The following is a 26,049-nucleotide window of genomic DNA, read 5'->3' on the forward strand; positions in this document are numbered from 1 at the left end:
TCAGTCTGTTTATTAGACTTTCATCAGGACATCAGGATATATATATATATATATATATATATAATATCCAACAATAGTTACCGGCACTCCAGGGACGTTCTACATAACCACATGAAAAGCTTCGATTCTCAGGTCAACTTTTCAGTCTATTTATTGTAGACTTTCATCAGGAAAGTCCTGATGTCCTGATGAAAGTCTACAATAAATAGACTGAAACGTTGACCTGAGAATCAAAGCTTTTCGTCTGGTTATTTAGAAAGTCCCTGGAGTGCCGGTAACTATTGTTGGATATTGTATTATTTACTGCTACAGCTACTTGGCACCGGGCAGCAAATTGGCATTTGGAGTGCAATTGTTAACCTTGGACTATATATATATATATATATATATATATATATATATATATATATAAAATACGCACAGATATACTATAGTATTTATATATATATATATATATACGCATAGATATAGTATTTATATATAAAATATAGTATTTACATACACACATAATACACACAGATATACTACATACACACATGTATAGGTTACAGAATACGACACATTATGCCGCAGGGCGGTGGGTCATGGGGCAGCTCGCACTGGCCTCGGCTCCCCTCTCTGTCATGTCATGGACTTCACTTGGGTTTGAAGAACATTTTTCTCCAGGCCTCCATTACTACTCTATGCTTCGCCGCCGGCCCCAGTAACGGCTGGTTTCCCAGTGTCTGTCTGTTCGTATCAATAAAGTTCATTGACGGAGCAGAAATGTAAACAAGCATGGCGGACTAGGAGCTGTCACGGGAGTCCCTGGTGTCATGGATGGTCTCGCTGGCCTCGGAGATGAGACTGCGGAGCCCAGGGGGGTTCGGGTGGTGGGCTCGGAGCTGGTGGACAATTACACGGTGAGGCGGGGGGATTCTGGTGGCGGGTGTGCCCCGGTGGGGGGGGGATTCTGGTGGCGGGTGTGCCCGCAGGGGGCAGGGGGTTTAGGTCTGTTGCTCTGGATCCTTCCTTGCTATAAACTCGTCCTTATTCATTTTTATACCATGAAATATATACCAGGTAACGGTGCACGATTTAATGATTCGCCCCAAGAGCAGGATAGACCAAAGAGTCTGAGGAGTAAAGTAGAGGAAATAGGATGCAGCTGGAATAAGGCTCGTGCATGCGCAGCGAGGTGTTTGTGTATATATATTTATTGTATCAACGTGTTTCCAGGTGTACGTCATTGAGGTTTATATCGGAATCTATCACTGGAAGGTAAAGCATCGCTACAGTGACTTCTACGATCTCCATGAAAAGGTGAAAAGACCGTGTAATGGATGCTGTGAGATATTGTTTTTTAATATTTGCTGGGATTTTCAGACACATATGCTGTACGTAGATCAGAGATCTCCCTCATTAAACGGGAGCGCACTGGGAGCCTGATCTGTCCCCTCCTTTTAGGGGTAATAAATGTCGGCCAAATACGCCGTTGGGTGGGACCTGAGAATATTCCCCCATCATTTCCTATGTCCGGATATTTTAACGTTAAACAGAATTGGTGAGAGGATGGCTCTTTGCTTGATTGTAGATTAGTAGCCTTTTATGTATGCCTTTCAGCTGTCTTCAGAGAACAGAGTTGCTAAAAATCTCTTGCCCCCCAAGAAAATGATTGGAAAGAACTCAAAAAGTTTAGTTGAAAGACGACAGATCGACCTGGAGGTTTATTTGCAGACGCTCCTCGCACAGTTCCCAGCAGCAGTGCCGAGATCGCTGTCATACTTTCTGCACTTTCACCGCTATGTAAGTTTGTGATTTATTCCTTGGCCTGTCTAAGCCTTTCCTGTTTTGCCTGCGCGCTAAACCCAGATAAAGAATCAGAACTGTTAACAAGTGACTGGTGTCTTAAAGATATTTCTGTAAAACCTGAACATTACTAAGCATGGAAACGGCCTGCTTAGCCTAGAATGTCTGCTTTAGCCTGATTCCAAAGGACACCTAGGATTGATAAAAGGTACAGTCACATGCGCTTCTCTGTTATTCCCCCCCAATTAGTATTACAGTGTGACTTTGTCAGGGCTCGACAAATCCCAGGTCGCCATAGCAAATGATAATTTTGTCCTGGCGCCTAGGTCAGGGGCATCTGGCCCTGCTCACTGTGCAGCACAGGGTGTGCAAGCCAGGCCGCCTAATCAAATTAAAGTGGCCGGCGTTCACACACGGCGGTCTTACCACCTTGCCTCGCTGCTGCACCACGTAGCCGTTAGGCGGCCGGCTTGCACACACCGTGCTGCTGAGTGGCAGCGCCCCAGTGACGCTCTTCGTGCGGCTTTAATACTTATTTCTGTTTTGTTTGTTTTTTTTGTTCAGGAAATCAGTGGAATTTCAGCTCTTCTTGCTGAAGAACTGTTCAATAAAGGTATGGTGTTTATTAGACTTGCAAATGGGTCAAAAACAATTGAAACTAATTGTTTGGTTTGTTCTCAGGAAACAAATTTAGTTTCCTTGCCCATTCGGTTCCGCTGAAAATTTGGGGGCCCACGATTCGCTCTCACTCGCTCTCTCGTGCTCTCATTCTTGTTCACTCTCTCTAAGTGTTTCTCTACCGAGCACTTCCGCTTCATCTTCTGTCCTTTATCTTATCCCTTCGCTTCAATCCGCTATCTTTGTCCGCATCTCCACCGACATAACCCGCCAAGAACTTCCACCAAGACGGAGGCGATTGAGAGTGTGAGTGAATGCCGATCCACATGTTTCGGACAAAAAATCAGAGCTTCTTACTTTGCTTTCGTCGTGGGGTGCCTGGCCACGTTTTGTGGCTTTGTACGAATTGCTGAACTTACCAAACATCTGTAAATTTTCATTTCGTGCAAATCCGAATGCACAAAGGTTTTTTCACTATTCTGAATGACATGATTGGTAGACATCACAGAGCATTTTCATGTATACTGAATGTGAAATACTTTACTGAGAGGGTAGTACATAAGTGGAACAGCTTCTCAGCAGAAGTGGTAGAGGCTAATGTAGTGAGGGAATTTGAACATGAATGGGATAGGCAAATGGGTGCTGAATCTAAGACAAAATCAAGGACTATAGAGGCCAGATCTCTCTCTCTTATTTGCTCTTTTCCAGGTGAACAGTTACTTTCGGCTGGTGAGGTTTTTGTTATGAAGCCGCTGCAACTGTATGCAGTAACACAGCTACTGCGATATGCCAAGCCCACGTGGCTTAATGGGGATGCCAAAACTGACCTGGGACATATACTGGATTTCACTTGTAGGCTGAAATATTTAAAGGTAAGCTTACAAGTTAAAACCTTTTCACCGCTGGAATTGTTGGTCACACTGGGTGGAACTTAAAGCAGAGTTGCTGTATGACCCACCCAGTGTCACCAATAGTTCCCACCAAGGCTGTGTGCGGTGTACCCGGAGGACAGAGAGTATATTTTAGGGTGAGGGGGTACTTTGTGTTGTATAAAGTGTGGAGGAAATCAAGCAAATTGCCTGAGGCTTCAGAGAGAGAAAAAAATATGCATGTTATTTCATGTTGGGCACGTACGCCAGTCACATTTTATTTAGAGAGCAGATTCTTTGAAAATGAACAATAATATTAAAATGTACGTGGGTTCATGATATTGTCAAACATCCTTGTAGAGGAGGAGAAGCAGCCCCGGCTTTCAGTCTTCATGAGCTGTGATGCTAGACAGTTATACACTAAACGTGTCTGAGGTTGTGTAGGGAATATTGGTATTCATTTATTCAAAGTGGATTACTCATTAATTGCTTCCTAGTTGAACATACAGGTTCTTATGTTTTTTTCATTCCCACAGATAACTGGTACAAGTGGGCCTTTTGGGACAAGTAACATACAGGAGCACTTACTGCCATATGATCTGTCCATATTTAAATCACTTTGTCAAATAGAGGTAAGAGAATGCAAATCAATGGGACAGATTATAGAGAGCAGAAAATGGTCACAAAACATAAAACTGTTCTGTACTTTGTTTCCCTGGTCCATATGCTGTGGTGAACATGATCTAAGAATGTATGAAAGTCAGGACGGCATATAATAATAAATGCCTTTTTAATATAAAATGACAGTGTGTAAATTAATGGAAATAAATAGCTTTCAAAAACATATGGGTTTTGTGTCATGGACAATGAGGTTTGGAGACACTGATGCTAGGTAGGACCACTAGGAGCGGGCTGGAACAAAGTCAAAGACGAGCCAACATCGGGGTACCAGAAGTCAAGATAAACGAGCCGAGGCCAGAATCAACAAGGTCAAACACTGGAGACTGTAATCAGAATGGGCACTGAGGAATAGGCACTATGAATCATAGGCACGATCACCCTCTGAGGGTTTATAGGGCAGGGAGTGAATAAGGCACCAATTCCGGGACTTGGTGCCATAATGTTAAAAAGTCTGACATCACTTCCTGTTCAGATATTACGGTGGCCATCTTGTGCGTGACCGTAATATATGTGTAGGAACCAGGATACAGATTACTCACCACTAGGGGGGCGGACGGAGGTCTTCCTCTCCTAGCGATGGCTGGGAAGACTGCAGGGAGCTGGATGGAGGTTTCCCTTTCCGTCGTGGCGGCGGCTGCTGCTGGCAGTTGACAAAGGGGGTCCTTCTCTCCTCCGTGGCAGCTGCTGATGCAAGTTGGTGACAGTTTGATGGGGTAAATCGAATAGTCCGGCTTTAAAGGTGTCCCAAATAGGATATGGGCACAGGATGATCAGATGTCAAATTTCCAAACAGAAAAATACGTTGTATTTTTGTAAAATAACTGTAAAAAATGAAGCGACATGCGTGTTTGAAGTAAGACGTTCATGTTGGCATCATGTTTTATAGGTCAGTCACTGCAATGCAAGGAATATCACAGGACTGAACTCTTGCAAGAACACTTTGGCAACAATGACTGTTCAGTTTTCAGCAGAGTCAATGAAGGTACAAACTTAAAGAATTGAAACAAACCAGAGGCTTTATTCCTTAATTCTTGGTGTTGACACCTTTATGTTCTCTCTAACTGGCTTGTGCAATTGTAGCATATTACCTTGAGCATGTGAATTGATTAGATAATTTCTCATGGCCTTTAGCCAGTACAGAACAAGTGGGCTTTATCCTTGGTCACCCGTGGAGGCAGAACAAAGTAAACCTCATCAACATATTTCTGTTCAGAAAAAACACAAAGAATATGTGTGCTGGCTACAGAGGGATGGGAAGCAGGGGCTAGATCAGAAACAGAGCAGAAACAACTGTGTGGCGTTATTTATTAGCAGTCATTAGGCAAGATCACAAATGGAAAATTCAGATATGTATGGATACATGTGCTAGGTGAGAGAGAATTTTGCTCACCTGTAGTTATGTTTTAAGAAGTAGGTGAGATCTTACTGTGGTGTCTCCTATTACATTTACCTGTAATGCAAACAAATTCCACAAATGGCGTAGTACTGCCACAGAAAGAAAGGAGGCTCTGCTCTTGAGAGCTTTCAATCTATTGTATTCTTAGCCTCCGGTCCTTTAGCATATTTGTCGTAGCGTGTGCCTCTGCAGGGTACTCTCACAGTAGGAAAGACCACGGAAGGTTTAAAATAAAGCCCATTTTATTTCACTCTGCAGCCGAATAAACACGGTCTCTTTAACAGCAGAGACTCGCAGCTTGTTTGTAATCAGCAAATAAAGGAACAACATCTCTCTCTTCATACATGGGAGGGAATACGACTTGCCTCCATAAGTACCTGATGGGTTGCCGTTAAAACAGACTTCTCGCACTGGCCTCTCCCCAGGGTCATAAGTGCAGCATTGAGTAGCCTCGCTCTGCTAGTGAGTAGCCTCGCTCTGCTAGTGAGTAGCCTCGCTCTGCTAGTGAGTAGCCTCCACGATCCACCTGTCCTGTCCAGCCCTGCCTGTGCAATGTAGAAAGAATTCTAAAGGCCTGACTCCCAGCCCTTTTTGAAGGCTTTAGCCCCTTGGAGTCTTGTTAGGGGGAAAGCTTTATACACTGCATCGCATATTACATTCAGTTGTTGACAAGACGTTTACAGTAAAATAATTTCTAATTGTACCTGAAGGACATTCTAGTACCTGAGGCTTTGGAGTTTGACCAATGGGAACCGGAGGGCACATCCTTGGATCCAATTACGGCCGTTGTTCCAAAATGGAAAGCCTTAACGACTCTTGACATGAGCCACAATCAGATCTCTTTGATTGATGATTCAGTGGTAAGAATGAAATATTTTTTATTGGTTTGTATACATATTTACACTTAACATGTCTTTATGTTCTGTAAAGCTTTGGCCTTTCTGATTTTATTGTGTTCTTCTATATATAATATTTCCTAATTAGAGTACTTAAAAGTAATACAGTGGCAATTAAAAAATGTTACGTAATCTCACCTAATACAAGGCGTGTGGCCCTTTTATCCACTTACACAAATGATCTCAATTCTAGTACTTGCTTTGCATAGTAAGAAACCTACTTGTTACATTATCGTTCTAGAAACTGATTCCACGAGTCGAATTCCTTGACTTGAGCCATAACATCATTTCGTCAGTAGGGAATCTGCAGGTAAGAGTATCCTCCTTTTGGTAGCTGCAATAAAGACTTTCTAATTTATATCATATGGGAAAACGCTACACTGCACGGGAATTTCATACGTTCTTAATACACAAATAAAAAAGTGGAAATCCAAAAAGCTATTTACTGTCTAGTAGGATGAGACAGGGCTCATTTCTCTCTATCTACATACATCTTGGCCAAAAAAGGCTGAGGTTTAAATTATTTTTATTAAATGTTTTATTTCAAAAACATCTAAACTTGAATACGAATTGGGCGGGGGGGGCAATTCTTATTTTCTTTTTCTTTTAATTCAGTTATTTTATTTGAAAAGAAATTGTTTATAATTTTAGCAAAACATTAAAAACAAAAAGTGAGAACATGACCATAAATTGCTGCTTTATGACCCCAAATGCCTTCAAGCAGTCAATTGATTATTGCTCTCGTATCGCCCAGATTTTCACCTGACAGATTTTCTTATCAAATAACCTTTTTTTGTAACATTTTTACGCAGCATTTATTCAACTTGATACACCTGGATCTTTCATATAATAACATTTCCGATCTGGATGGTGTCCACACAAAGGTTGGAAACATTAAGACTCTGAGTTTAGCTGGAAATCTGTTGGAGCGTCTCGGTGGTCTTAACAAATTATATTCGCTGGTTAATCTGGATCTCAGTTACAATAAAGTTGCACAGGTATTCTATTGCTTTTCTGTATTTGCATTTATAGCATTAATAAAAGTGCTTACTCACATATAACCAGCTATAGCTGCTATGTGGATGAACAAACATGTACAAATGCTTTCACTTTAGGACCAACTTTTTTCAATTGTTGAAAGCAAAAACTCTTAATTTCTTATGGATTACGGGCACCCTGAATAGGTTTAAATGTGGGCTCAAAACAACACTCTAAAACGAAACCCCATTTCATTTACACTCGGATGTCTGGGTGCCTGGCGAACACGCAAGATCACTAACTGCTATGTTCATTTTACCAGCTTGAAGAAATAAGACATATTGGACATCTTCCATGCTTGGAAAACATCAACATAAGCCACAATCCCCTGGTCATTATACCGGACTATAGAACCAAAGTTCTTGCCCAGTTTGGAGAGCGAGCAGCTGAGGTGAGATGACCAAAATGGTGTCCAATATAAAGCAAGCTTTTCCTGTGGATTGCTTGGTCTTAGTTTACTTTGTTTTATCTCAGACCTTGTATTGACATTTGATGATAACCCGATAAGTGGCAGAGGGGTCATCTGAGGTAAAAACCAACCAAAAAACATTTAATTCTTACAACCTGACCGCTTATTGGTTACAATCCATGGCAGTGGCCTAAACCTGTCACTTACAAGTGATCTTATAGCGATTACCCAAAAGCATATGAAAAAAAGACTAGCGTTAATCGATTGCTTTGTTCCTGCTAACTATTTCATGTTCGGCACATAATTGGCCCAGTTTCTGTTGAGTCAATTAAAAGAGAGCGTGTGTATTGTAATCTGGAGAAATCTTTATTATACAGGTCTGTCTGGATAACACAAAAACCACTGAAAAAGAGCTGGATACTGTGGAAGTGCTGAAAGCTATTCAGAAAGCAAAGGAAACGAGAAACCAATTCCACCATCCCAATAAAAAGGTATGAACCACTAATCTGGGAGTCCTGCATCATGTTTGCAGACCAGTCTGTGGATTGTATTTAAATGTATACCCCTGTCTGCTCTAAAAAGCCCATTTTACTTGTTTTAGATGTGTTTTCACATAGTGATATGAGGAAACTAAAAACATCCAGTCCCCGGCCATCGGTTTCTTTGTGTTCTGTCTGTTTAGAGCTGGAGTGTGGCTTTTTGATAATAATACAGCTCAGGTTATCCACTATAAGCATTAGAGGGCAGTCTGTAAATTATACTCACTCAAGGTTTGTCATCTTTGGATCACTGAAAATCCAGAGCAAGTTGTCTTTAAACGTTCTCCAGTTTACTCAAAACAACGGACGCTCCGTCAGGTCTCCATCAATTGCCCCATAATCACAGACTCTGGGCCACATCCCTGTTAAAATGACTGTATGATCAGCTATTTAGTACTTTTGAAGTGACCTAAGTCTGATCCTGGAGGTAGATTTCTAGGGTTCTTCCAGTTTAAAACCCAGCTGTTTAGAACAAAGGGCTCAATCCAACCTCTTTCCATTGTTGTAGGGACATCAGGAAGCCAGTAAGATGTAGTAAGGGGTCCTTCCAGCTTCTGATTGGCCAGTCATGTGTGTGGACATGGCTGACCATTTCTGACGTCTTCATAGGCAAGCAGGACCAAAACTCTTTTTCACGGGACGTGACAATTCCAAAGCATGTTCTCCTGCGGACCTTAACGTAACAAAGGGAGCCATTAAAACGTTAGTGCCGCTGGACCGCGGTGCTGCGGGAGCAACAGAGCTCAAGCTGCAAATGGTTTAAATAGTTTCCTCCATCAGAGAAGTTTCCTTCAGTCAGCAGAACGTCAAATCCATGAACGTAGAAGCAGCAAAATTGAAGGCAGATAGCGGTGGTTTGGCCATTTTCGCGGCCTGCCCTTGTATCATTGTTTCTAGAGGCTGCCATTACTGCGGGTTTACGGTTGCTCTGGAAATGATGCTGCCCGCTATTAACACTTGACTTTTAAAAAAGATATAGATTTGTATCCTGTTTGTAAATATATTCAAATTGCTATAGATATAGCTTGTTGTGATTAAGGTTTTTTTAATCTGCGATATTGAAGCTAACTGAAGATCTGTTTTTTTTTTTTGTTTTGTTTTGTTTTGTTTTTTCTCCTCCAGTAACAAATTTTAAAAGAATGAATTAAAATGTTAAAGCAGCAATCCAGGCAAGCGTTGCCAGTTAGCGTAAAGAAATATTGCTGGTAAAAGCTGTTTTATGGACGGCATCCTGTAGGTTTTGAAGAGCTCTTTAAATACGTGGTAGAAATGCAGCCAAACGCCATGTTCCAGAAATAGAGATGAGGAGCTGCCCATAAAATGTACATCACGTCCCTGATTTAGGCTCTCCTAAATAACATTCACGCGCTGAGCTGATTGTGAACAGAACCATGTAACCCGCACCACGGTTTGGGAAGAAAGGAGAAGTCAGACGTTGGGTGTTGTGGATCTCGATATTCAACCTGTCTCTTGATCTATAAAACCTAAAATGTTCAGTCTGTGACAGGGCCGTGCATTTGCCTCCAGTTACCGCAGGGTTAACGCATCATCATTCTGTGTGACTTTCCTTTCTACAGGGTGATAAGGGTTTGGCACATCCATGTATATATTTTATAGAAACAGCTGTTCACCAACGATTCATCGACGATCCTTCTTACATAACGGTCACTGTTTTCTGTCATTTCATCGTATTTTTATTTAATATTGTTACAAATGTAATAAAAGCGCTGTTGTTCTTATTATCCCTGTGTTTGGTTGCTGTGTGAACCCTACTGACGATCCTGTTCTGTCCCCCACTTTTGTTTTGGACAGTAGCCTATGTTGTAGAAATGTCAGGAAGATTTCACCATTTCTGCTTCTCTCATTCTTAATGCTGCTGTTTGTCAGATGAGCGAGGATTCCCAACTCACCAAAGCCAACTCCGGCTGTACGTTTCCTGACGATGTTTCCGCTCCCTCTTTACCACGACCTGTTAGCTGCACCCGAGGTAATCCTGTACGAGACTAATTGGCTTCTGTCAGTATCTTCAGCTCATCGTGAGTCCATCTACCTGGGGAGAAATTTAAAAAACGTGCTTTCATCTGTCACGTCGGCTCCGTGTGCAGCGAGATATGTATGAGGTTCCATCTAGCTGCCCTGGTACTGCCTTAAATATGATTCTGTGAAAAATCAGACTGACATGCTAACGTTTACACTATTTGCTATGGACACCTGTAACCAGAGGGGACTTGTCGCCTACACGTCGGTGGTGGCGGCTTATTCACGTCGGTGGTGGCTTATTCACGTCAATGGTGGCTTATTCACGTCAATGGTGGCTTATTCACGTCAGTGGTTGCTTATTCACGTCAGTGGTTGCTTTTTCACGTCAGTGGTGGCTTTAGCTTCCAATGAGAGCAAGTTGGGCAAAACCTTAATTGACTTTTCTGTCCTGTGAACTCATCTCTCTTCCCTAAAAAGCTGCCCCACCAGTCATGTTCACCAGACAAGAGGGTGACCGTTAAGTAGGTTACAGAAGGCAAACACACCATACGTTGGCTTTTGAAATGAGACATGAAGAGTGTAAGCAGTGAGATCAGTGAATTAAGCCCTGGGTGTATTGCTGGAGGGTGGTCTCAGATGTACCAAAGTCCATTTAGCCAGGGATTTCCTTCACTTTGAATAATGAAAATCTCATGGTCAATATAAATGTTTCTGGGGCAGCCGGGTCTTCCTAACACAGGCCGCCAACTGTACATCGAGCAATTAATTTACAAATATGTAGTGTTTTGTACAGTTATAAAAGTTTTATATGCATTAACCTCCCTTTTAATGTAAAGCATACATTTAGGCTTTACTGTCCCTTGAAATATGCCGGCAAAAACATGTATGTTTATATTTCACTGGTCTAGTTACCGACACGGTGAGAATCGGCAGCAATTCTACATCCAGCAATCGGACAACAAGTCCTCACAAACTCTACCAAGAAAGAGACGAAGGTGGTCTGCAGGACGCTAACGGACACAGGGAGGTAAATGGCCGCTAATATCGGTTGCCGGTATATCTCGATGCTCTCACTCCAAATCTGAAAGTAAAGAAAAAACTAACTGTAATTGCTCTTCTGTTGCCAAGTCTGCGTTTTAGTGGTAATAAGGTTAGTTTCAGAGGTCCCGTTCAGTGTGAGACCGCATGCCTCTTACTTGGGTTTTGTAAATTACAAAACCCATTTTATGATCGAAAACAATAATCTAAATGATCATATTTTATTATAGCTAAACACATCTCCGGGTGGCAAAAGCGGTGTTTGTCTGCTTAGGTAAGTTTGATTTTACCTAATGAAATGCTGTGCTTCACGCACGCAATTCTGTATTTATAGAATGAAATCGTCCTGTAGAGTAACTCTTTTCTGTCTGTCGGGTGCTTCCCTTAAGATGCTTTTCTTATCTTTTTCTGTTATCCGTGTCTTTGTGGCTAAAAACGTGGGTATGTTTCTCTGTTTATTTTATTTCTGCTTCTTTTTGCATGTGGCCTGAATTAAAGAGAAGACGAAATGGCGGTTCCCGCGTCGGATGCCCCACCGTGTATTCCGTATGGTAGCCAGCAGCAGGAATTGCTCTCGTATCTTTCTGCGTCTATAGCACATGTGCTGGGACAGTCCTCATCCGATGCTGCTCACGATAAGGGAAACGCAAGCTCTTCGGGGCCAGAGAACGGTTATTTTGAAATGGGGCGCCATAAAGAAAATCAGAAGGATGAGGACGGAAATCAGTCCTGTTTCCCTTTAAAAAATACAGACCATGGTGTGGGCATTGCTCAGTTACACTGGGCCTTCTCTGTTCAGCTGCAGAGGGGCAAATCTCGCAAAGCGTTCGCTTCATGCCTTGTATTGACAGATAGCTTGATCGTGTTTTTCGAGTTTCCTCTACAAGGAGCAGAGGCTGATTACCTGGCTAATTTCTCTCTGCTGAGGCTGGCTTTTTACCTTTCCTACAGGGATTTAGCAGGGTTTGGATTCCTGTTGCCTAAAATCTGTCTAACCATGAGGGTGAGGAATGGAGAAGATTGTATATTTGTTCTAGCAAATGCTCAAAGTCTGCAGGAGTTGTCTGAATCGCTGTGCGCTCGCTGCCCCGAAAGCAGCAGCTCTTTAGAACGCTTGTCATTTTGCAACAATCAGCGTTCGGAGGAATTAGTTCAGCGTCTCACTGCTGAACACAACATGGCTTTGGACGGCGGGGAGGTGAAAGGCTGTTTCCCTGTCCGTCTGTTTTATAGAGATCAGCAGGAGGATGTTTTCACTTCAACAATTCAGGAGCAAAGTGGCACAGAACTCCTGCCAACGTGGGTATTTCTCACGCCGAAAAACCTCATCCTACTGGAAGCTGACTTCGATTTACTGTCTGGAGAATGCAAGACGCATGAAGTTCTGGGAAACCCTTTCTTCGTGAAGAAGATCCCGCTTCCCTCCGTTACATTACATCTTCAAGACCTGGATGGAAATGTTCTTCAGCTCCTGATGGGTTACAGAGATGTCACTGCTTTCTTTGTTTTGCCCGATGACAAATTAAATTTTTTAACCTTATACAAACTTCTGAGGACTTCCCTTCAATGCGTAAAGGACGTATTCGTTTTCAGACCCTGTGAGACTGTCTGTGAAAAGATCCAGCTACAGACAACTCGGTAAGGTCTGGTAAAACTTCCCTGGGAAATATTGAGATAATGAAAATATGTCCCCAAAGTTCTGATGCAAAACACTAAGCGCCGCTTCTGTCTCCCGCTCCACAGTGATCGCTGCCCACGGGAAGCGTCAGCCTCTCATCCTTCGCAATGTGTGATTCAGAAGTTATGTGAAGAGAATCCGCTCGCCTCTCATCTGCCGTCACCCACCCCCTTGAACGTTATTTCCAAAATGAATGGAAAGGATATCCTAGACCTTTTCCGTGGCAGCGTTTCTGAGGTACGACACCCCCGCTCACTAGGAGTTACGTGACGGCCCTATCAATGGTAAAGGGCAGCAGGACTTGCTCATCGGGTTACTTCTTTCCGCTTTCCAGCACACAAATCACCAAAATTCCTCCATTATATACCTTTACCTCTACATTTATGTCAAAAGTGGGTTTGTTTGTGTCTGAAGCCAGACACCTGGAATGCCTTGGGACCCCTTTCCGCCTGCTTATATATCTGGGATGCCTCTGGCCCCCCCCCATCACATATTTCGCTTATGAAGAAGTACTGCAAATTCATGTTTTGGGTGAAAGTCCTTTTTTCTGGCATTATGCAAACTTTTCTTATTTATTTTCCAGGCAGACAGTGAGGAGCTGAGGTTCTTCATGTGGTCGTCTGTGATATTTTACAAGGAACCTGACGTGGAAGCCACATCTTGCGTGCTACTGTCATCAGAAGCCATTTACTTTCTGTTTGTCGATTCAGAGCTGGGTGAGCGGCCGAAAATTGTAGAATTCTTTTTTGTAAGATGAGAAATTCTTGCTGATGACGTCTCCCCTGCCAGGGTATCGGGTACGGGTATAAGTTTAAATGCAGTCTTTGCTAACCTTAGATCTGTAGTAATTGTGAAGAAGTGTGCGTTTTACCCGATGCAGCTCACCTTCAGTGTGTGTTTAGATTTGTGTTTCATTTGATTTGTAGATTCTTGGAATGAGCGCAAGACCCCTGGATCCTGCCATCTTTCCCGCTGTCTTGTCATTAGATTTAGTGATCTGCTTTCTGTGAACATTGGGCTCTTTGATCAATATTTCCGGTTAACAGGTAGCAGTTTTAACAACAAATACTATAAAAAATGAAAATGAATGCACCCGCAATATGCAAATGTAATCTAAATCCAAACCCAGACTTTCAACTCATTTCTTTACAATTTCCTCCCAATAATGAATACTGGCAACTTCTGTAATTGTTGATCTTCTTGCAGGGCCTTCTGCAAGTCACGTGGTAACCTGTGTGACAAGAGACAGTTACAGTACCCATACCTTTATACAGCATCTCATGTCTGCCCTGTCACTGATGGCTCGGACGCCGTCTCCAGAACCCCTGGAGAAAGATTTCTACTCTGAATTTGGGAATAAGAACACAGGTAACGGCTCGTTGCTATCCTTCTCCCAGGCATCGGTTACATACAGAGAACATCGGGAAAAGCGGGTCCTGCTACAAATGTTTACAGCCCTTCCTGGTAACCTGCTGGTGCCGTCTTCCTCGATATATTACACACATTTCTAGCTAGCTGTGTGCTCAGTCTGTGCTTTTGATGAAGCTTTTACTAATTTGGACCCATGTATGGGTTCTGGAAAAATGAATACCATTTATCGTAAATGCGGCTACAGAGAGAAACATACGGGAACGGCCAGCCCTAAAATGCTTGTTCCACGTGATGTGCCACCTTTCCTTTGCTTGCACCGCTCTATTGGGCTTCTGCTCAGCTGAACGCAGACCTGCGGTTAAGCGAACGCGCCATTTTGCTCTTCCGATATCTGCGCGCATGGACAGAGATGTCAAGGCAGTTGCCCAGTTTGTGAAAACAGCATTTTGTAAATTACAGTTATTTATGATATTATATATTTCTTTCAGGAAAAATTGACAATTATGAACTTATTCACTCCAGCAGAGTAAAGTTCATTTATCCAAATGAAGAAGAAATCGGGGACCTCACTTTTATAGTAAAAGAAAAATCTGAGAGTTCTGCAAAGCTCCAGTCGCTGAACATTTTGCTGTACGTTTTGGCTTTCCAGGTCATTACTGTCGACGGAGGTACCCAGGATGTTTTACTTCAACCAAAAACACTTATCCTTACCAACTCTGACCTATTTTTGTTTAACGAAGACTACATTAGCTACCCTCTTCCCGAATTTGCCAAAGAGCCTCCAAAGAGAGACAAGTACCAGCTGATAGATGGATGGAGAATTAGAGATTTGGATAGAGTGTTATTGGGGTATCAGACTTACCCACAGACACTTACGTTTGTGTTTGATGATGTTCCCATCCAAGATCTGACATACACTTTATCCGTGGACCACTTTGGGGAGTCCTGTGCACCCCCAGTTACGCAGAACGTGTGTGGCGGGAACAGGGAGGTACATTTGGATATCTTCATTCCAAGTGCAGATTGCCGTGAGAAGCTGATCTCTCTTCTTGCGAGGCAGTGGGAGATTTTGTGTGGTCGAGAGCTGCCTTTGGAATTGACAGGATGAAATAATATGTACAAAAAGACAAAAACTCTGAGGATTTGGTCCTGGTCCAACATCCGAAAGCAGACATTACTATTTGCTTTTGTTTAGAGCGAAAGTCTGAAATGGATTGGTAGTTCCATGGACTTGACGTGTCAGTTCTCCAGCCGTAATGCTTAGTGGCGGCCTCCATTGGAAACTGGCAGATGACTTTCCGGTGCTTATTCCGCTAGTAAATACACGTTTACGTGCTGGAAGTAAGGAATAGTGAGTGGAGCTTCTTGGTCCGTGTTTATTGTGCGAGTGGGGTCCACAGTATTATTATTCGGTATATAAAAATAACTTGTTTCTTCATCACATTTTCTGGCATGGTGTTAAAAACGCTACCCATTTAGCAGCCTGGGTCTGATTATAGTAATCTACAGAATAAAGAAATTTCATGCTTTGTTGTAGAACACTATGCACTGTTTTTGTTTTTCCACAATTTATTCTGTGTTGTAAAATAAACGCACAGAATCTTATGGTTTTTGACATTTGCAGAAAGTGAATTGATTAAATTGTCTCTGCTGTACTTCTATAAGGCCTTAAAATAATTTTACAAAATGTAACTTATCAGACACACGACTCTTCTAATACCCACCATGGACGGGCCTGGTGACCTTGTTACAGGTAGCTGACAAACTGCTTTGTTTCCAGAAAATCAGACGCTTCGAAGAGAAATTAAAATCCTTCCTTCCATCCTAGGATTGAGTATCCAGAGCAGGCACTCGCCCTTCACATGACCTCCTCTGTCATACAGAAACCCAAATTTACCCAAGATCTCAATCAACTATTTCTTGTTGTTTTGCTTAATGTTCAGATTTCTATTCTAGTAACCCCCGATTACACGTGACAAATAGAATTATCACATTAACAAAACGATTACTTAGCAAAAAATGTGAACTCAGGAAAGTAAAATGTGTGTTTTTGAGTTACTGGCGTGAACTCAATGCTCCTTAATGCAAAAACAAACCAAATCTGCTGAGTGTTAGTCAGCGATGATTTATGAAATGTTTAATGCATTTGAATCCCCAGCAATGGACGTATGATTATGGAGATGTCTGTACCGGTTATGGTCTGAAAGTATGTGCCGGATATTAGGAAACAGGAACAGTATGGCTGAAGTGGCCTTACTAGGACAGACACATTATCTTAATCTATGACCATGCATTGGCTCCTGTGTTTCTTTGTGAACACCAGCTGGTGAGATCCGCACCATCACAGAACCTCCTGCTCTCTGTGCTTCCCGAGTTGTAAAGGAAGTTTGCTAACCTGGTTGTGTCCGTTACGTAGGGACAGCCTGACGCGTATGCGACCCCCCCCCCGGACAGGTGGATGGAGTGGACCCAACAGGTAAGGCATGGTCCGCTGGACTCTCCCTAGCTTTGCTCCCTGTCTGGGAAGCTCTACGCGATTGGGCTGGGTATTTGAATACTTGAGGAGGGTCAGATTTATTTGATACTCTAGGAATAGGAAAATGTCCTATGCAGCAGCAGAAAATGGCCGAACTTCTTCTCGTTATTTTGGTGTAATCGGCACTTGCTCCTGCTGACAAGGGAGAACCTAGGATGTCTAACAGCGCTATTACGTCCCCGGTTTTCTAGGACCTGTATTAACTTCCAAAGGCCACAAAGTGGTAAAGCTGCTTTTCGATCCAGAAAGCTCTTCATCTGATTAGGAGCCACTCCAACTTGAGTTTCATTTCTGGAGAATTCCAATTGCGAGTTCTCGACGCTTGAATGGAGAGTTATGTTTACCTCATTTGCTTGGGTTGCTGCTATGTCTATCGTCCCTCCTGAGGAGATTGGTGAGAAAAATGCTGAACCGTTTTTAGCCTTTTTGTTTGCCTTTTTCTCCTTTGTTTCTGAGGGTTTTTTTTCTTGGGTCTTCCTTGTTGCCATCTCGGCTGCAGGGATATAATAAGAAAAGTGCTTCTTCTACTCAATCAAAACTACTGGGCTTTGCTGATTATTGATCTTCAATTATCACTGGTTATGCCCTTAAGGGTAACGGGAGAAGAACGAAGGGCTGGGAATTTCAGGCCCCTATTAAGCTTCTGATTCCCTGATTAAGACAATTGCCTCCAGGGGGTAACTTTTTTTTTTTTTTTTTTTTTTTTTAGCCAAATATGAGAGCAGCTTTAATCGTTAATTATAGCGAGAATTACATTAATCTTCTGCAGCGTTCTGGTCATCGAAAACAGGTACATGCATAGTTCTTATGAGATATGATTAGCAGGCTCTGGAGATTGTAGTAAACTTATATAACCCTCATTGACAGATTTTTTTTTATCAAATTGCATTTTGGGGCTTTATAGGCATCTGAAGAACATTTTGGTAAACAAGGAAAATAAGTACCGGCTCTAGCCTATGAAAAAGTTGATCGCTGGGCAGGTTTACTTTAGTAACACATTTCCAAATGCTAGATGCAGTTTGCTGTGGCCACGACGTAAGAATCCTCAGGCCAGCTTTTATTATATTATTATCATAGTGAATCCAGCCCGTAGTCCTCTATTAGCCAGAAGTATTATAGGCGATGAGTTGTATGAGTCTTCTCCTTTAGGATGCCCGTGTTCTGCTGTTTAGAGCTTATATTTGATAAAATGTATCTGCTTACAGGATAATCCTTATAGTATCTGTGCTGTTTTAGGCTGATGAGTTCGAAAGTTCTAGCTCCGGGGCCATGGAGCGGCTCCTGCACAACCTTGAAAGCCAAGATGGAGCCCGGCCACCCCATCCCATGAACCATGTGTCCTCCACACCATGGACACAGCAAGGCCGCCGGCCTTCGGCAACGAAGGCATCTCCCCTCAATAGCTCAATCTCCGCTCGTCCCAGCTCTCCATCGGAAACATGGCCGAGAGAAGCTTGCATCGCAGTTTGCAGTATAGCAGAAAGATTGTTTCTTTCCACAGCAGGATGATTATTTCGATGCGGCCGGGTCCCGTCTCGCGGAGCGCCTGCAGCGAGTGTACGTCCTTCTGACCAGCGGACTACAGAGATCCTCGTGAAATGATAAAGAATGGGCAAGAAATGCGTAAAAGCCAACTAACGTGACTCAATGAACGGTGACTTTCTGTGTTATGCGGAAGAGCGAGACTTTACCCGGTGCGATGGAAATTACATTCTGAGGTAATTCTTTTGTTTTAAATCCAGGCTGGCCCTATTTGGGTGCCGACGCCAAGGAAAACTGAAAAGCGAAGGATTAAATCAGGAAGGGTCCTCTGGGAGATGTCAGAAGACGTTTTCACACAAAAAAAAAGTCATTTACGTTAAAAACACAATGACTCACAAACTGCATTCTCATCACTTTACGCATATTCAAGCTTTTTCATTCCAGCTTGTAGGAAAAAAGGGATTTCCTTCCTTCTGCTTTCCGCTGATACGAAAAGGGAAATCCGCTCTTCCTGTTTTTTTTCTCATTTACTTTTTCAGAGCAAACAGGTTGCATTTTGTCGACCAAAATCAACATATTTGTCTGGGCAGATAAACAGGAAGGAGAAATTTATAAAGTTTAGTAATGAGTAAGGTCGTGCCAGTATTTTCGGCAACTTTGCTCAGGACTCTGGCCTCTGCAGCCGACATCTCCGGCAAATGACCTGCGAGAGTGAAAATGACGGCCTGCAGACTTTTCTTTGTCCTTTTTATCACTTATATAACAAGAACATTCGCCGGACCCCAGACAAAGGTGAGCATCTGCATTAATATGTGTCTACATTCAGACCGACGTCGGGATTAGCACCCTCAGATGCAGCAAATGCTTAGCTAAGTCGCATTTTTTACCTACAAATTGCTGCGGTTTAGAAATCTGAGAAACTAAAGTAACCGAATTGTGAATCGAGCATGGAGCTGTGCCACGGCGTGTACAATCCCAGGGGCTAGTGAGCAGTCAGTAGTGAACCCTGCCATGTACAGCTGTTTGTAGTCTACGTGACCGTGAGACATCTCCATTACCAGCGTGAGGGAAAAAAAGCTCAGAAATGAGCTCTTTCCAGGGTTACTTGACAATTTAGTAACTTTGGTGGCATCCGGTGACGTTGGAAAGAGGCAAACTCATCTAAAGACCTTTCAAATAGCCAGAGGGGGACACTTTTATTTCACTGGGTGTGGTTAGGGGCTTGGTTAAGGGGCGGGCTTTACCCAGACTCTTTATGTGACTTTGTGCCCTATTGCTGGGTATTTGTGTTCCTGGGTGGGGCATTTAGAAGAATGATTGGTTTATTTACCTTGTTTAATTTATAAAGCAATTTTCTGCTGTTTCTATGCACATTATCGGGGCAGTGATGTAACTGCAGGATAGACAGCAGTCGCAACTGTGACGAGGCCGGTCTCTCTAGGGTCCGGGTGACCCCTGCAACCACTTGTTCCTGTCTCCTTTTACCGGTTCAAAATAGTTTAGATCATGTTAAATAGCAAATGGAGGAAAATTCCGTATCCTAGGTGGTTAACATAGGGCGAAGGCAACACCTGGACCGAGGGCAGACACCCAAAGACGATTTGTAGTACAATTTTACTGCAACATCGAACCCCAACCCGATGCTGCTGGGGATAGCGGGGACGGGGTCCGATAAACCTGAATTATTTACGTCGCCGTCACAGACTATGGGCAGCCTTTTCTGTATAGAATACTTTAATGAAGATTTCTGTCAACAGTCAACCCGAGGACAGTGCGATGTCCGAACCGTCGTAACCATGGAGACGGAGTGCACCCAGTGCGCCGCCAATGTCAGAAGGGTCTGCCCCAGAGCTACCAAAGTTACCTCAGGAATTGGGCAGAAAGGCTGCAGGTGAGATCTCTGAATAACCTTTCTGTATCTATGCCATGGACTTTTACTCAGGGACCCCCGTGACGTAAAGGTGTCAACTATGGAACCGGGGCCTTTTCACTATTTATTTCCACTAGTGGCCTAAGAGGGAAGTCTAAGGAAGTTGAAGAACATTGTTGTGACCCCACAGCAGCAAAAGGTCCGAGCATGTTAAATACATGGTATAGTACATGCATTCATTGTGTGCTACATATACACGTGCATGAGTGCAGGTTTCTTGTACTTTGTGATTCTTTCTCACGCTAATAACACGTGTGATTTTTCCAGGTACACAGTGGATATGGGTGGCCTGACCCTCTCGCTCACAGGCTGCTCACATACCTGTCAAAAGACCATCATAAAGCCTGAATGCTGCAAAGGTTACTGGGGGCCACTCTGCCAAGGTATGGATAATATACATTAACCAAATAATGTATTTGGCTTGTCAGATTTACTGCTAACCCGCTGCGTTTCGGCTATACAAGCTGCGTAAATTGTACAGCGCTACGGAATTTGATGGCGCTATATAAAACAATAAATAATAATAATAATGCACGGGACTCTGAGGAGAGATTAGAGATGGTGGGCCTAAGTGTGTGTGTGTGGGGGGATCTGGGTCATGATGTCATAATGCTCTTCCTGTGTGCCGAGAGGTCTCTCCCCTCAGAAAGGGCAGCGTGAAAACTAATGAAATACAATTTTTGGTGCCATAATGAAACCCAGGAGGCCGGCAGATCGGCCCCATTCAGTCCGTCTAATCACCCATTTCTCCTGCTGTAAAGTCCTTAATCAGTCGTTGGTCTCATCTTAGATTCAGGAGCCGTATGCCTATTTAAATCCCCTCGCTGTATTAGCCTCTACCACTTCTACTGAGAGGCTGTTCCACTTATCTCCCACCATTTCAGTAAAGTAAAACTTTCTTTGATTCCATCTCAGCCACTGACCCTCTAGTGTTAGATTCTGGCATCTTGTTCCAACATTTCTCCTCCTTTGAAATTAACTTTCCTCCTGTATGAACATCTAATTGGTGGAATATTTGCTGAAAATGAACTCATTTTGTACCAGAGTGTCCAGGAGGAGCCGCCAATCCTTGCAACGGCCATGGGACCTGCGTGGATGGCAGAAATGGCAACGGAACTTGCGTCTGTGATGTAAATATACTCATAGCCCAGCTGTATTGTGTTACGTACGTCTCAGCCCTAGGGGATTATTGTGGTGCTTACGGCCCCACAGATCTGAAGCGAATACAGATTTTATTAAAGACAGGAGGTGGATATCACGATTATAGCTCCGCTGCTGATTCCCACAGCAGCAAAAGGTAAAAAACCTGCTGCAAACGTGACATGGAGCCTTCAGTCGTCCATGGCCGCTGTCCTCGCTGCAGAGCGCTGGAATATAATGCCGTCTGTTTATGGATGCTGTGCCACCTCGGCTCAGCGTAAGTAGCATAACTGGGCCAATTGTACCAGGCCCATTGAGCAGCGGCACTTCGGGGAGCCTAATTGCCCAGGGCCTGTTTCTGTGTTTTGTGGCCGGGGGGGGGCTGCTACCCCTTGACCTGCTACCCCTGGACCTGCCGCTCTATGACTTGTGGCTCTAGGCTAGAATGCCAGCGTCTGCTTCCAGTTTGGACACGTGGATTTGTTTAATTATGTCTTTCACTGGTATTGACTCATCTCAGTTTCATGCCAGAGGAGCCGTGGCCTTTAAAATGTCTTCATAAACTTGCTCTTTGATAAAATTCCACAATTTCCACTATACAGAGAAAGAAACACTAGTGAAAGAACATTATAACGGTCATGTTGTTGGCATCTCATAACCTTTGCGTGTTTGTCTCCGTGTAGCACGCCTTTACTGGATTTTCCTGCAGCGAATGTGCCGATGAACTCCTGTACGGCAGTAACTGCGATTCCGGTGAGATTACGTCATGAAACAGGATTTGCCCTGCAGGGCAGTAGATGTTGGTTTTTAAATGGTGGGTTTAATGCTCCACAAATGACAAACGTCATGCTCTTGTGGAACGAGTGTGATTTGCTTGTGTTACAGCCTGCGAATGTCATCACGGAATATGTAACAACGGTGTCAGCGGAAACGGCAACTGCCTCTGTGAAGCTGGATACACTGGGGCGAACTGTGATCAAGGTAAAACATACGGAAATTCTTTGTAACCTCCAAAATAATGTGCTCATCCACGCGGGGGGCTCTTCAAATACCCCCAGACAAGAGGAGACGAGTTAAAGAAACACGTCTGTCAATGTATTTTTCTCCTTAATGCTCCTGTCACTTATAACCTTTGTGTAACCGTTTACCTAGAAACAGATTCCCGTCATTCATTCATGTATTACATCACAGCGGTCTGATCGCCTACAGATACTCCCACCTGCCGTTTTATGCTCATGCATGTGAAACCGCAAAGCTCTACAGACCGTAATACACAGTGCATAATAATACAAGAATCTGGGAAAGTTGAGGGGAAACGTCTATGTGGAACAGCACCTTTAAGACATTTCACTCAATGTAGTTCTTAGCTTCTCAGTAGCTAAATTAGAATCACCTTCACTTTGCTTACTAATAACCAGACGTTGGAAGAGCCAATTGTGAAAAGTGAAAATACCATACTGTGAACTTCAAATAGACCTAAAAACACCCTACAGCGCGGGGTAGGGGCGTTACAGTTTTTTATATCACACGGTTGACAGAGCCAATATCCTTTTATGCGTTAGAAGTGTTACGGTTCAGACCTATTGTTGAGCCTATGGGGTATGTTGGATTTCTTCTTTTTTTTTTTTTTTTTATTTATTTATTTATTTTTTTAGAATCGTTGCCCTGCAAGGCTTTGAATTGTGGCCAGAACACCCACTGTGCTAATGTAAGAGGAATCCTTCAGTGCCAGTGCCTGCCTGGCTATAGCAAGAGAGGAGGCACATGCCAGCGTGAGTGGCTTTCTGAAATTATACATGGCACTATTCATAGAAAGTTGCAATAAAAGAGTCCGTGCTATAGGGAAAGGGGCAAAAAAAACAGTCCGTGCCATAGGGAAAGGGGCAATAAAACAGTCCGTGCCATAGGGAAAGGGGCAATAAAAGAGTCCGTGCCATAGGGAAAGGGCCAATAAAACAGTCTGTGCCGTAGAGACACATTTCATAAAACAAGGGTTTAGGGAAAGCTTTTTAAACGTCTGGTCCTATATCACTGAGCTGTAGACAAGGCCAAAGTGAGTATGCATTGTGGGGGGAGACCGGGAGGGTCCTCGGAATATACAGTGTAACGGCTAAGGTCCGGGTACCCCAAGATCCATGTGAAAGACTCTGGGATGTGTTGTTGGCTTAATTGGACCTTTAGGGTGAAATCACAGAGTCACTAGTGGTGGGCTGCCATTCCTGAACAAAGGTTTATGGCTCAACTAACATTACCCTGAGTCTTCCCACCGCTTAGAATGGATTTTGTGACTTCTTATACAGTCAGGCTTTATTACAGATTGCTTTGTATTTTAGCCGATGATCCTTGTAAAAGTTCATCGTGTTCCTACAAAGCTGTCTGCAAAGCGCTGCCCCCCCACAAGCCTCTGTGTACGTGTAAACCCGACTTCATTGGGAATGGCGAGACGTGCTTTCCCTTTAATCCTTGCACCGTAAACAACGGAGGGTGTGTAGAAAATTCGACAAGGTGTACGTATCTGGGACCCGGAAAGGTCAGTCTGTAGATTCTCTTTGTGTGTCGCCGAGAGGCAAAGTGTGAAATCACCATTATATCCATCACTTTATAGAGGGACAGCAGATTCCGTAGCGCTTTACGATATGAACAATAACTTTAAAACTGACAATAATGTGAACACAGACTGGTACACGAGGGGATTTGCTCCTGGGAGCTTACAATCTATTTTACAGTTCATGGTACTGTGGTGCCATCTATGAAAAAGTATAAACCGATGATTTAACATTTATGGTTTTACCCTTTTTTATTATTAATAAAAACTGGAATGAAGACAAAAAAACTTGTGCAATAAACTGAGCAGAAAATATTTGTAAATACTACTTGGTATATGGAAAAGTACCCCGATTCATCCTTAAGTTTATAAAAACCACGTTGGCTTCATTTGAAGCTACAACTAAAAACAAAATGATGACTTCATGAAAAGAAAAGAAAGTTTAAAAGACCTGCACCACATCATTCTCCATTAAGAAGGTGCAGTGCCATTCTTTATATAGAACAAAAGCCAAACGCAGAAAGGGGTGCAGCCTCCTGGCAGCCTCGCAGTCATAGGCGTTTAATTGAATTTCATTGTTTGATGGCTACGGGTCAGGCGTTTGGCCGAGCTTTGGTAACTGCAGCTTACTCGTATTCGTGTGGATCAGCCATTACCCGTTACATCTAATAGATGGAGATCTTTGTTGTTCAGTCTTCCTGCAGTTGCCTTGGCGGAACGAGTCGTGGTAAATCTGGCGCCTGCCTGCCCCGCAGCACATGTTTCGATATCTCATGTGATAAGTCTGCGCAGTGCGAGCCCTTACCTTCTGGAACAAACAAGTAAGTTGCTTTCTGCGATGGTTCTGCAAACAGTCGGCATGATGGGTCAGCGTCCGGCGTTGCCTCCTCTGCTGTTTTGTCTCCATTTCTTTGTATCGCTGTTGTTCTTTGTTCTTTTTTGGCTGCATTTGGTCCCATCCGGGGCTCTGTAAGTAACCGGTGGGTTTAATGCTTGGCTCATACCCCTTCAGGGGGTGCAGGAAAGCATCGTAGCTTTTAGCTCCACTCGTTTCTTATTGTGTCAGCCAATTGTGTTAATAATCACTATCCATGCATCCTGAAATGATAAGTTGTTAGTTACTTTTTCTACTAGTTACGTATTTTTCACAGAAGGGCTTTTTACAAGCCATTTCACCTTTAGTCTTTGCCTGATGTTTGTTCACTGGGAGTTTTTGACGTTTAGGTGCGTTTGCCAACAAGGGGAAATCGGAGATGGCAGATCTTGCTACGGCAGCATCTTATATCAACTGAACAAGCTGAGATTTGAAGATCTGCAGATGAGGGAAAAGCATGGTGCTCTGAGGCTATTCAGTAAGTCACAGAACTAAACATAGCGATGCTCCACCATGTGCTTGCGCATTATCTTCTATCCACGCTCTCAATGTGCTGAATCGCCGGCACCCTGCCGAATTCCCTCTATTCGCGGGTGGCAATCGGGGTCAATTATGAACGTGCTCTTTAAAATGCACACACGTCCCGGGTGATCATCATGTTGTTAATCTGGCACTGTCTATCTAACCCGTCTCTCTTCCATTACCTCTGGTCTTATACCAAAAGGGCAACAAGGCATCCATCTCACCCCAAACACCCCACGCTCACAGCTCCCTACACGCCCTGCCAAGTACTTCTCCATGAAGACCGTGTGTAGCGTAGGCTGAGTGCAACCCTTTCCTCGAGAATTACTGCTTCATTCACTAATGTCCAGCCATCGAGAATTAGATTTGTCGATACAGACTACTTTTGATGAATACATTCATGGGTTGCAGATATGCTATAGTAGGCTTTGAATGACTCTATGTTATTATTATTTATTGATTAATATAGCACCATCATACTCTGCAGCGCTGTTTATCAACCACTTTTCCACTGATTGTAAGAACCACAGTGAGGGCTGTAAAGCTCTGGCATGCTCTACTGATGAAGGTAGTGACTGAGCGCAGCGAAGGCTTTTAATAAACCGAAAGGACAAATATTCAGGGCACTTAAAAGCTGCCGATCCAAGGTTTAGTCTGACTGCTCATGGAATCTTCTGAGTTAGAAGGTTTAGTTCAGTGGACTCAAAATGTCTTTTTCT

General features: G+C 43.3%; 2 protein-coding genes across 4 annotated transcripts in view; both read left to right on the forward strand.

The window, feature by feature from the left end:
• The first annotated feature begins 747 nt into the window (after positions 1 to 747).
• Positions 748 to 15,921, forward strand: NISCH (nischarin). 3 transcript variants are annotated; one of them, XM_053468996.1, is made up of 21 exons: positions 748 to 902; positions 1,219 to 1,302; positions 1,603 to 1,785; positions 2,353 to 2,401; positions 3,115 to 3,278; positions 3,812 to 3,907; positions 4,843 to 4,938; positions 6,063 to 6,212; positions 6,490 to 6,558; positions 7,061 to 7,246; positions 7,549 to 7,677; positions 8,073 to 8,186; positions 10,122 to 10,221; positions 11,123 to 11,241; positions 11,483 to 11,526; positions 11,751 to 12,890; positions 12,996 to 13,167; positions 13,514 to 13,646; positions 13,857 to 13,976; positions 14,137 to 14,298; positions 14,790 to 15,921. In XM_053468996.1, the coding sequence occupies exons 1-21, from the start codon at positions 816 to 818 to the stop codon at positions 15,407 to 15,409; spliced, it is 4,017 nt and encodes a 1,338-aa protein (XP_053324971.1). In that variant the 5' UTR covers positions 748 to 815; the 3' UTR covers positions 15,410 to 15,921. The 3 variants fall into 3 exon arrangements, with proteins under 3 accessions (XP_053324971.1, XP_053324973.1, XP_053324972.1); XM_053468997.1 differs by lacking the exons at positions 748 to 902; positions 1,219 to 1,302 and having other exon boundaries at positions 1,686 to 1,785; positions 2,353 to 2,712; XM_053468998.1 differs by lacking the exons at positions 10,122 to 10,221; positions 11,123 to 11,241; positions 11,483 to 11,526; ... (4 more) ...; positions 14,137 to 14,298; positions 14,790 to 15,921 and adding an exon at positions 8,743 to 9,275.
• Positions 15,922 to 18,906: 2,985 nt separating this feature from the next.
• Positions 18,907 to 26,049, forward strand: part of STAB1 (stabilin 1) — a 41,852-nt gene continuing 34,709 nt past the window's right edge. Inside the window, exons 1-10 of the mRNA XM_053468974.1 lie at positions 18,907 to 19,111; positions 20,077 to 20,210; positions 20,517 to 20,632; positions 21,294 to 21,379; positions 22,073 to 22,142; positions 22,275 to 22,370; positions 23,045 to 23,161; positions 23,723 to 23,919; positions 24,628 to 24,755; positions 25,159 to 25,286. Coding sequence (XP_053324949.1) covers positions 19,037 to 19,111; positions 20,077 to 20,210; positions 20,517 to 20,632; positions 21,294 to 21,379; positions 22,073 to 22,142; positions 22,275 to 22,370; positions 23,045 to 23,161; positions 23,723 to 23,919; positions 24,628 to 24,755; positions 25,159 to 25,286 — 1,147 coding nt within the window. The 5' untranslated portion in view covers positions 18,907 to 19,036. The remainder of the gene's footprint in view (positions 19,112 to 20,076; positions 20,211 to 20,516; positions 20,633 to 21,293; positions 21,380 to 22,072; positions 22,143 to 22,274; positions 22,371 to 23,044; positions 23,162 to 23,722; positions 23,920 to 24,627; positions 24,756 to 25,158; positions 25,287 to 26,049) is intronic.

Source organism: Spea bombifrons, chromosome 6, assembly GCF_027358695.1.
Source record: "Spea bombifrons isolate aSpeBom1 chromosome 6, aSpeBom1.2.pri, whole genome shotgun sequence".
NCBI lineage: Eukaryota > Metazoa > Chordata > Amphibia > Anura > Pelobatidae > Spea > Spea bombifrons.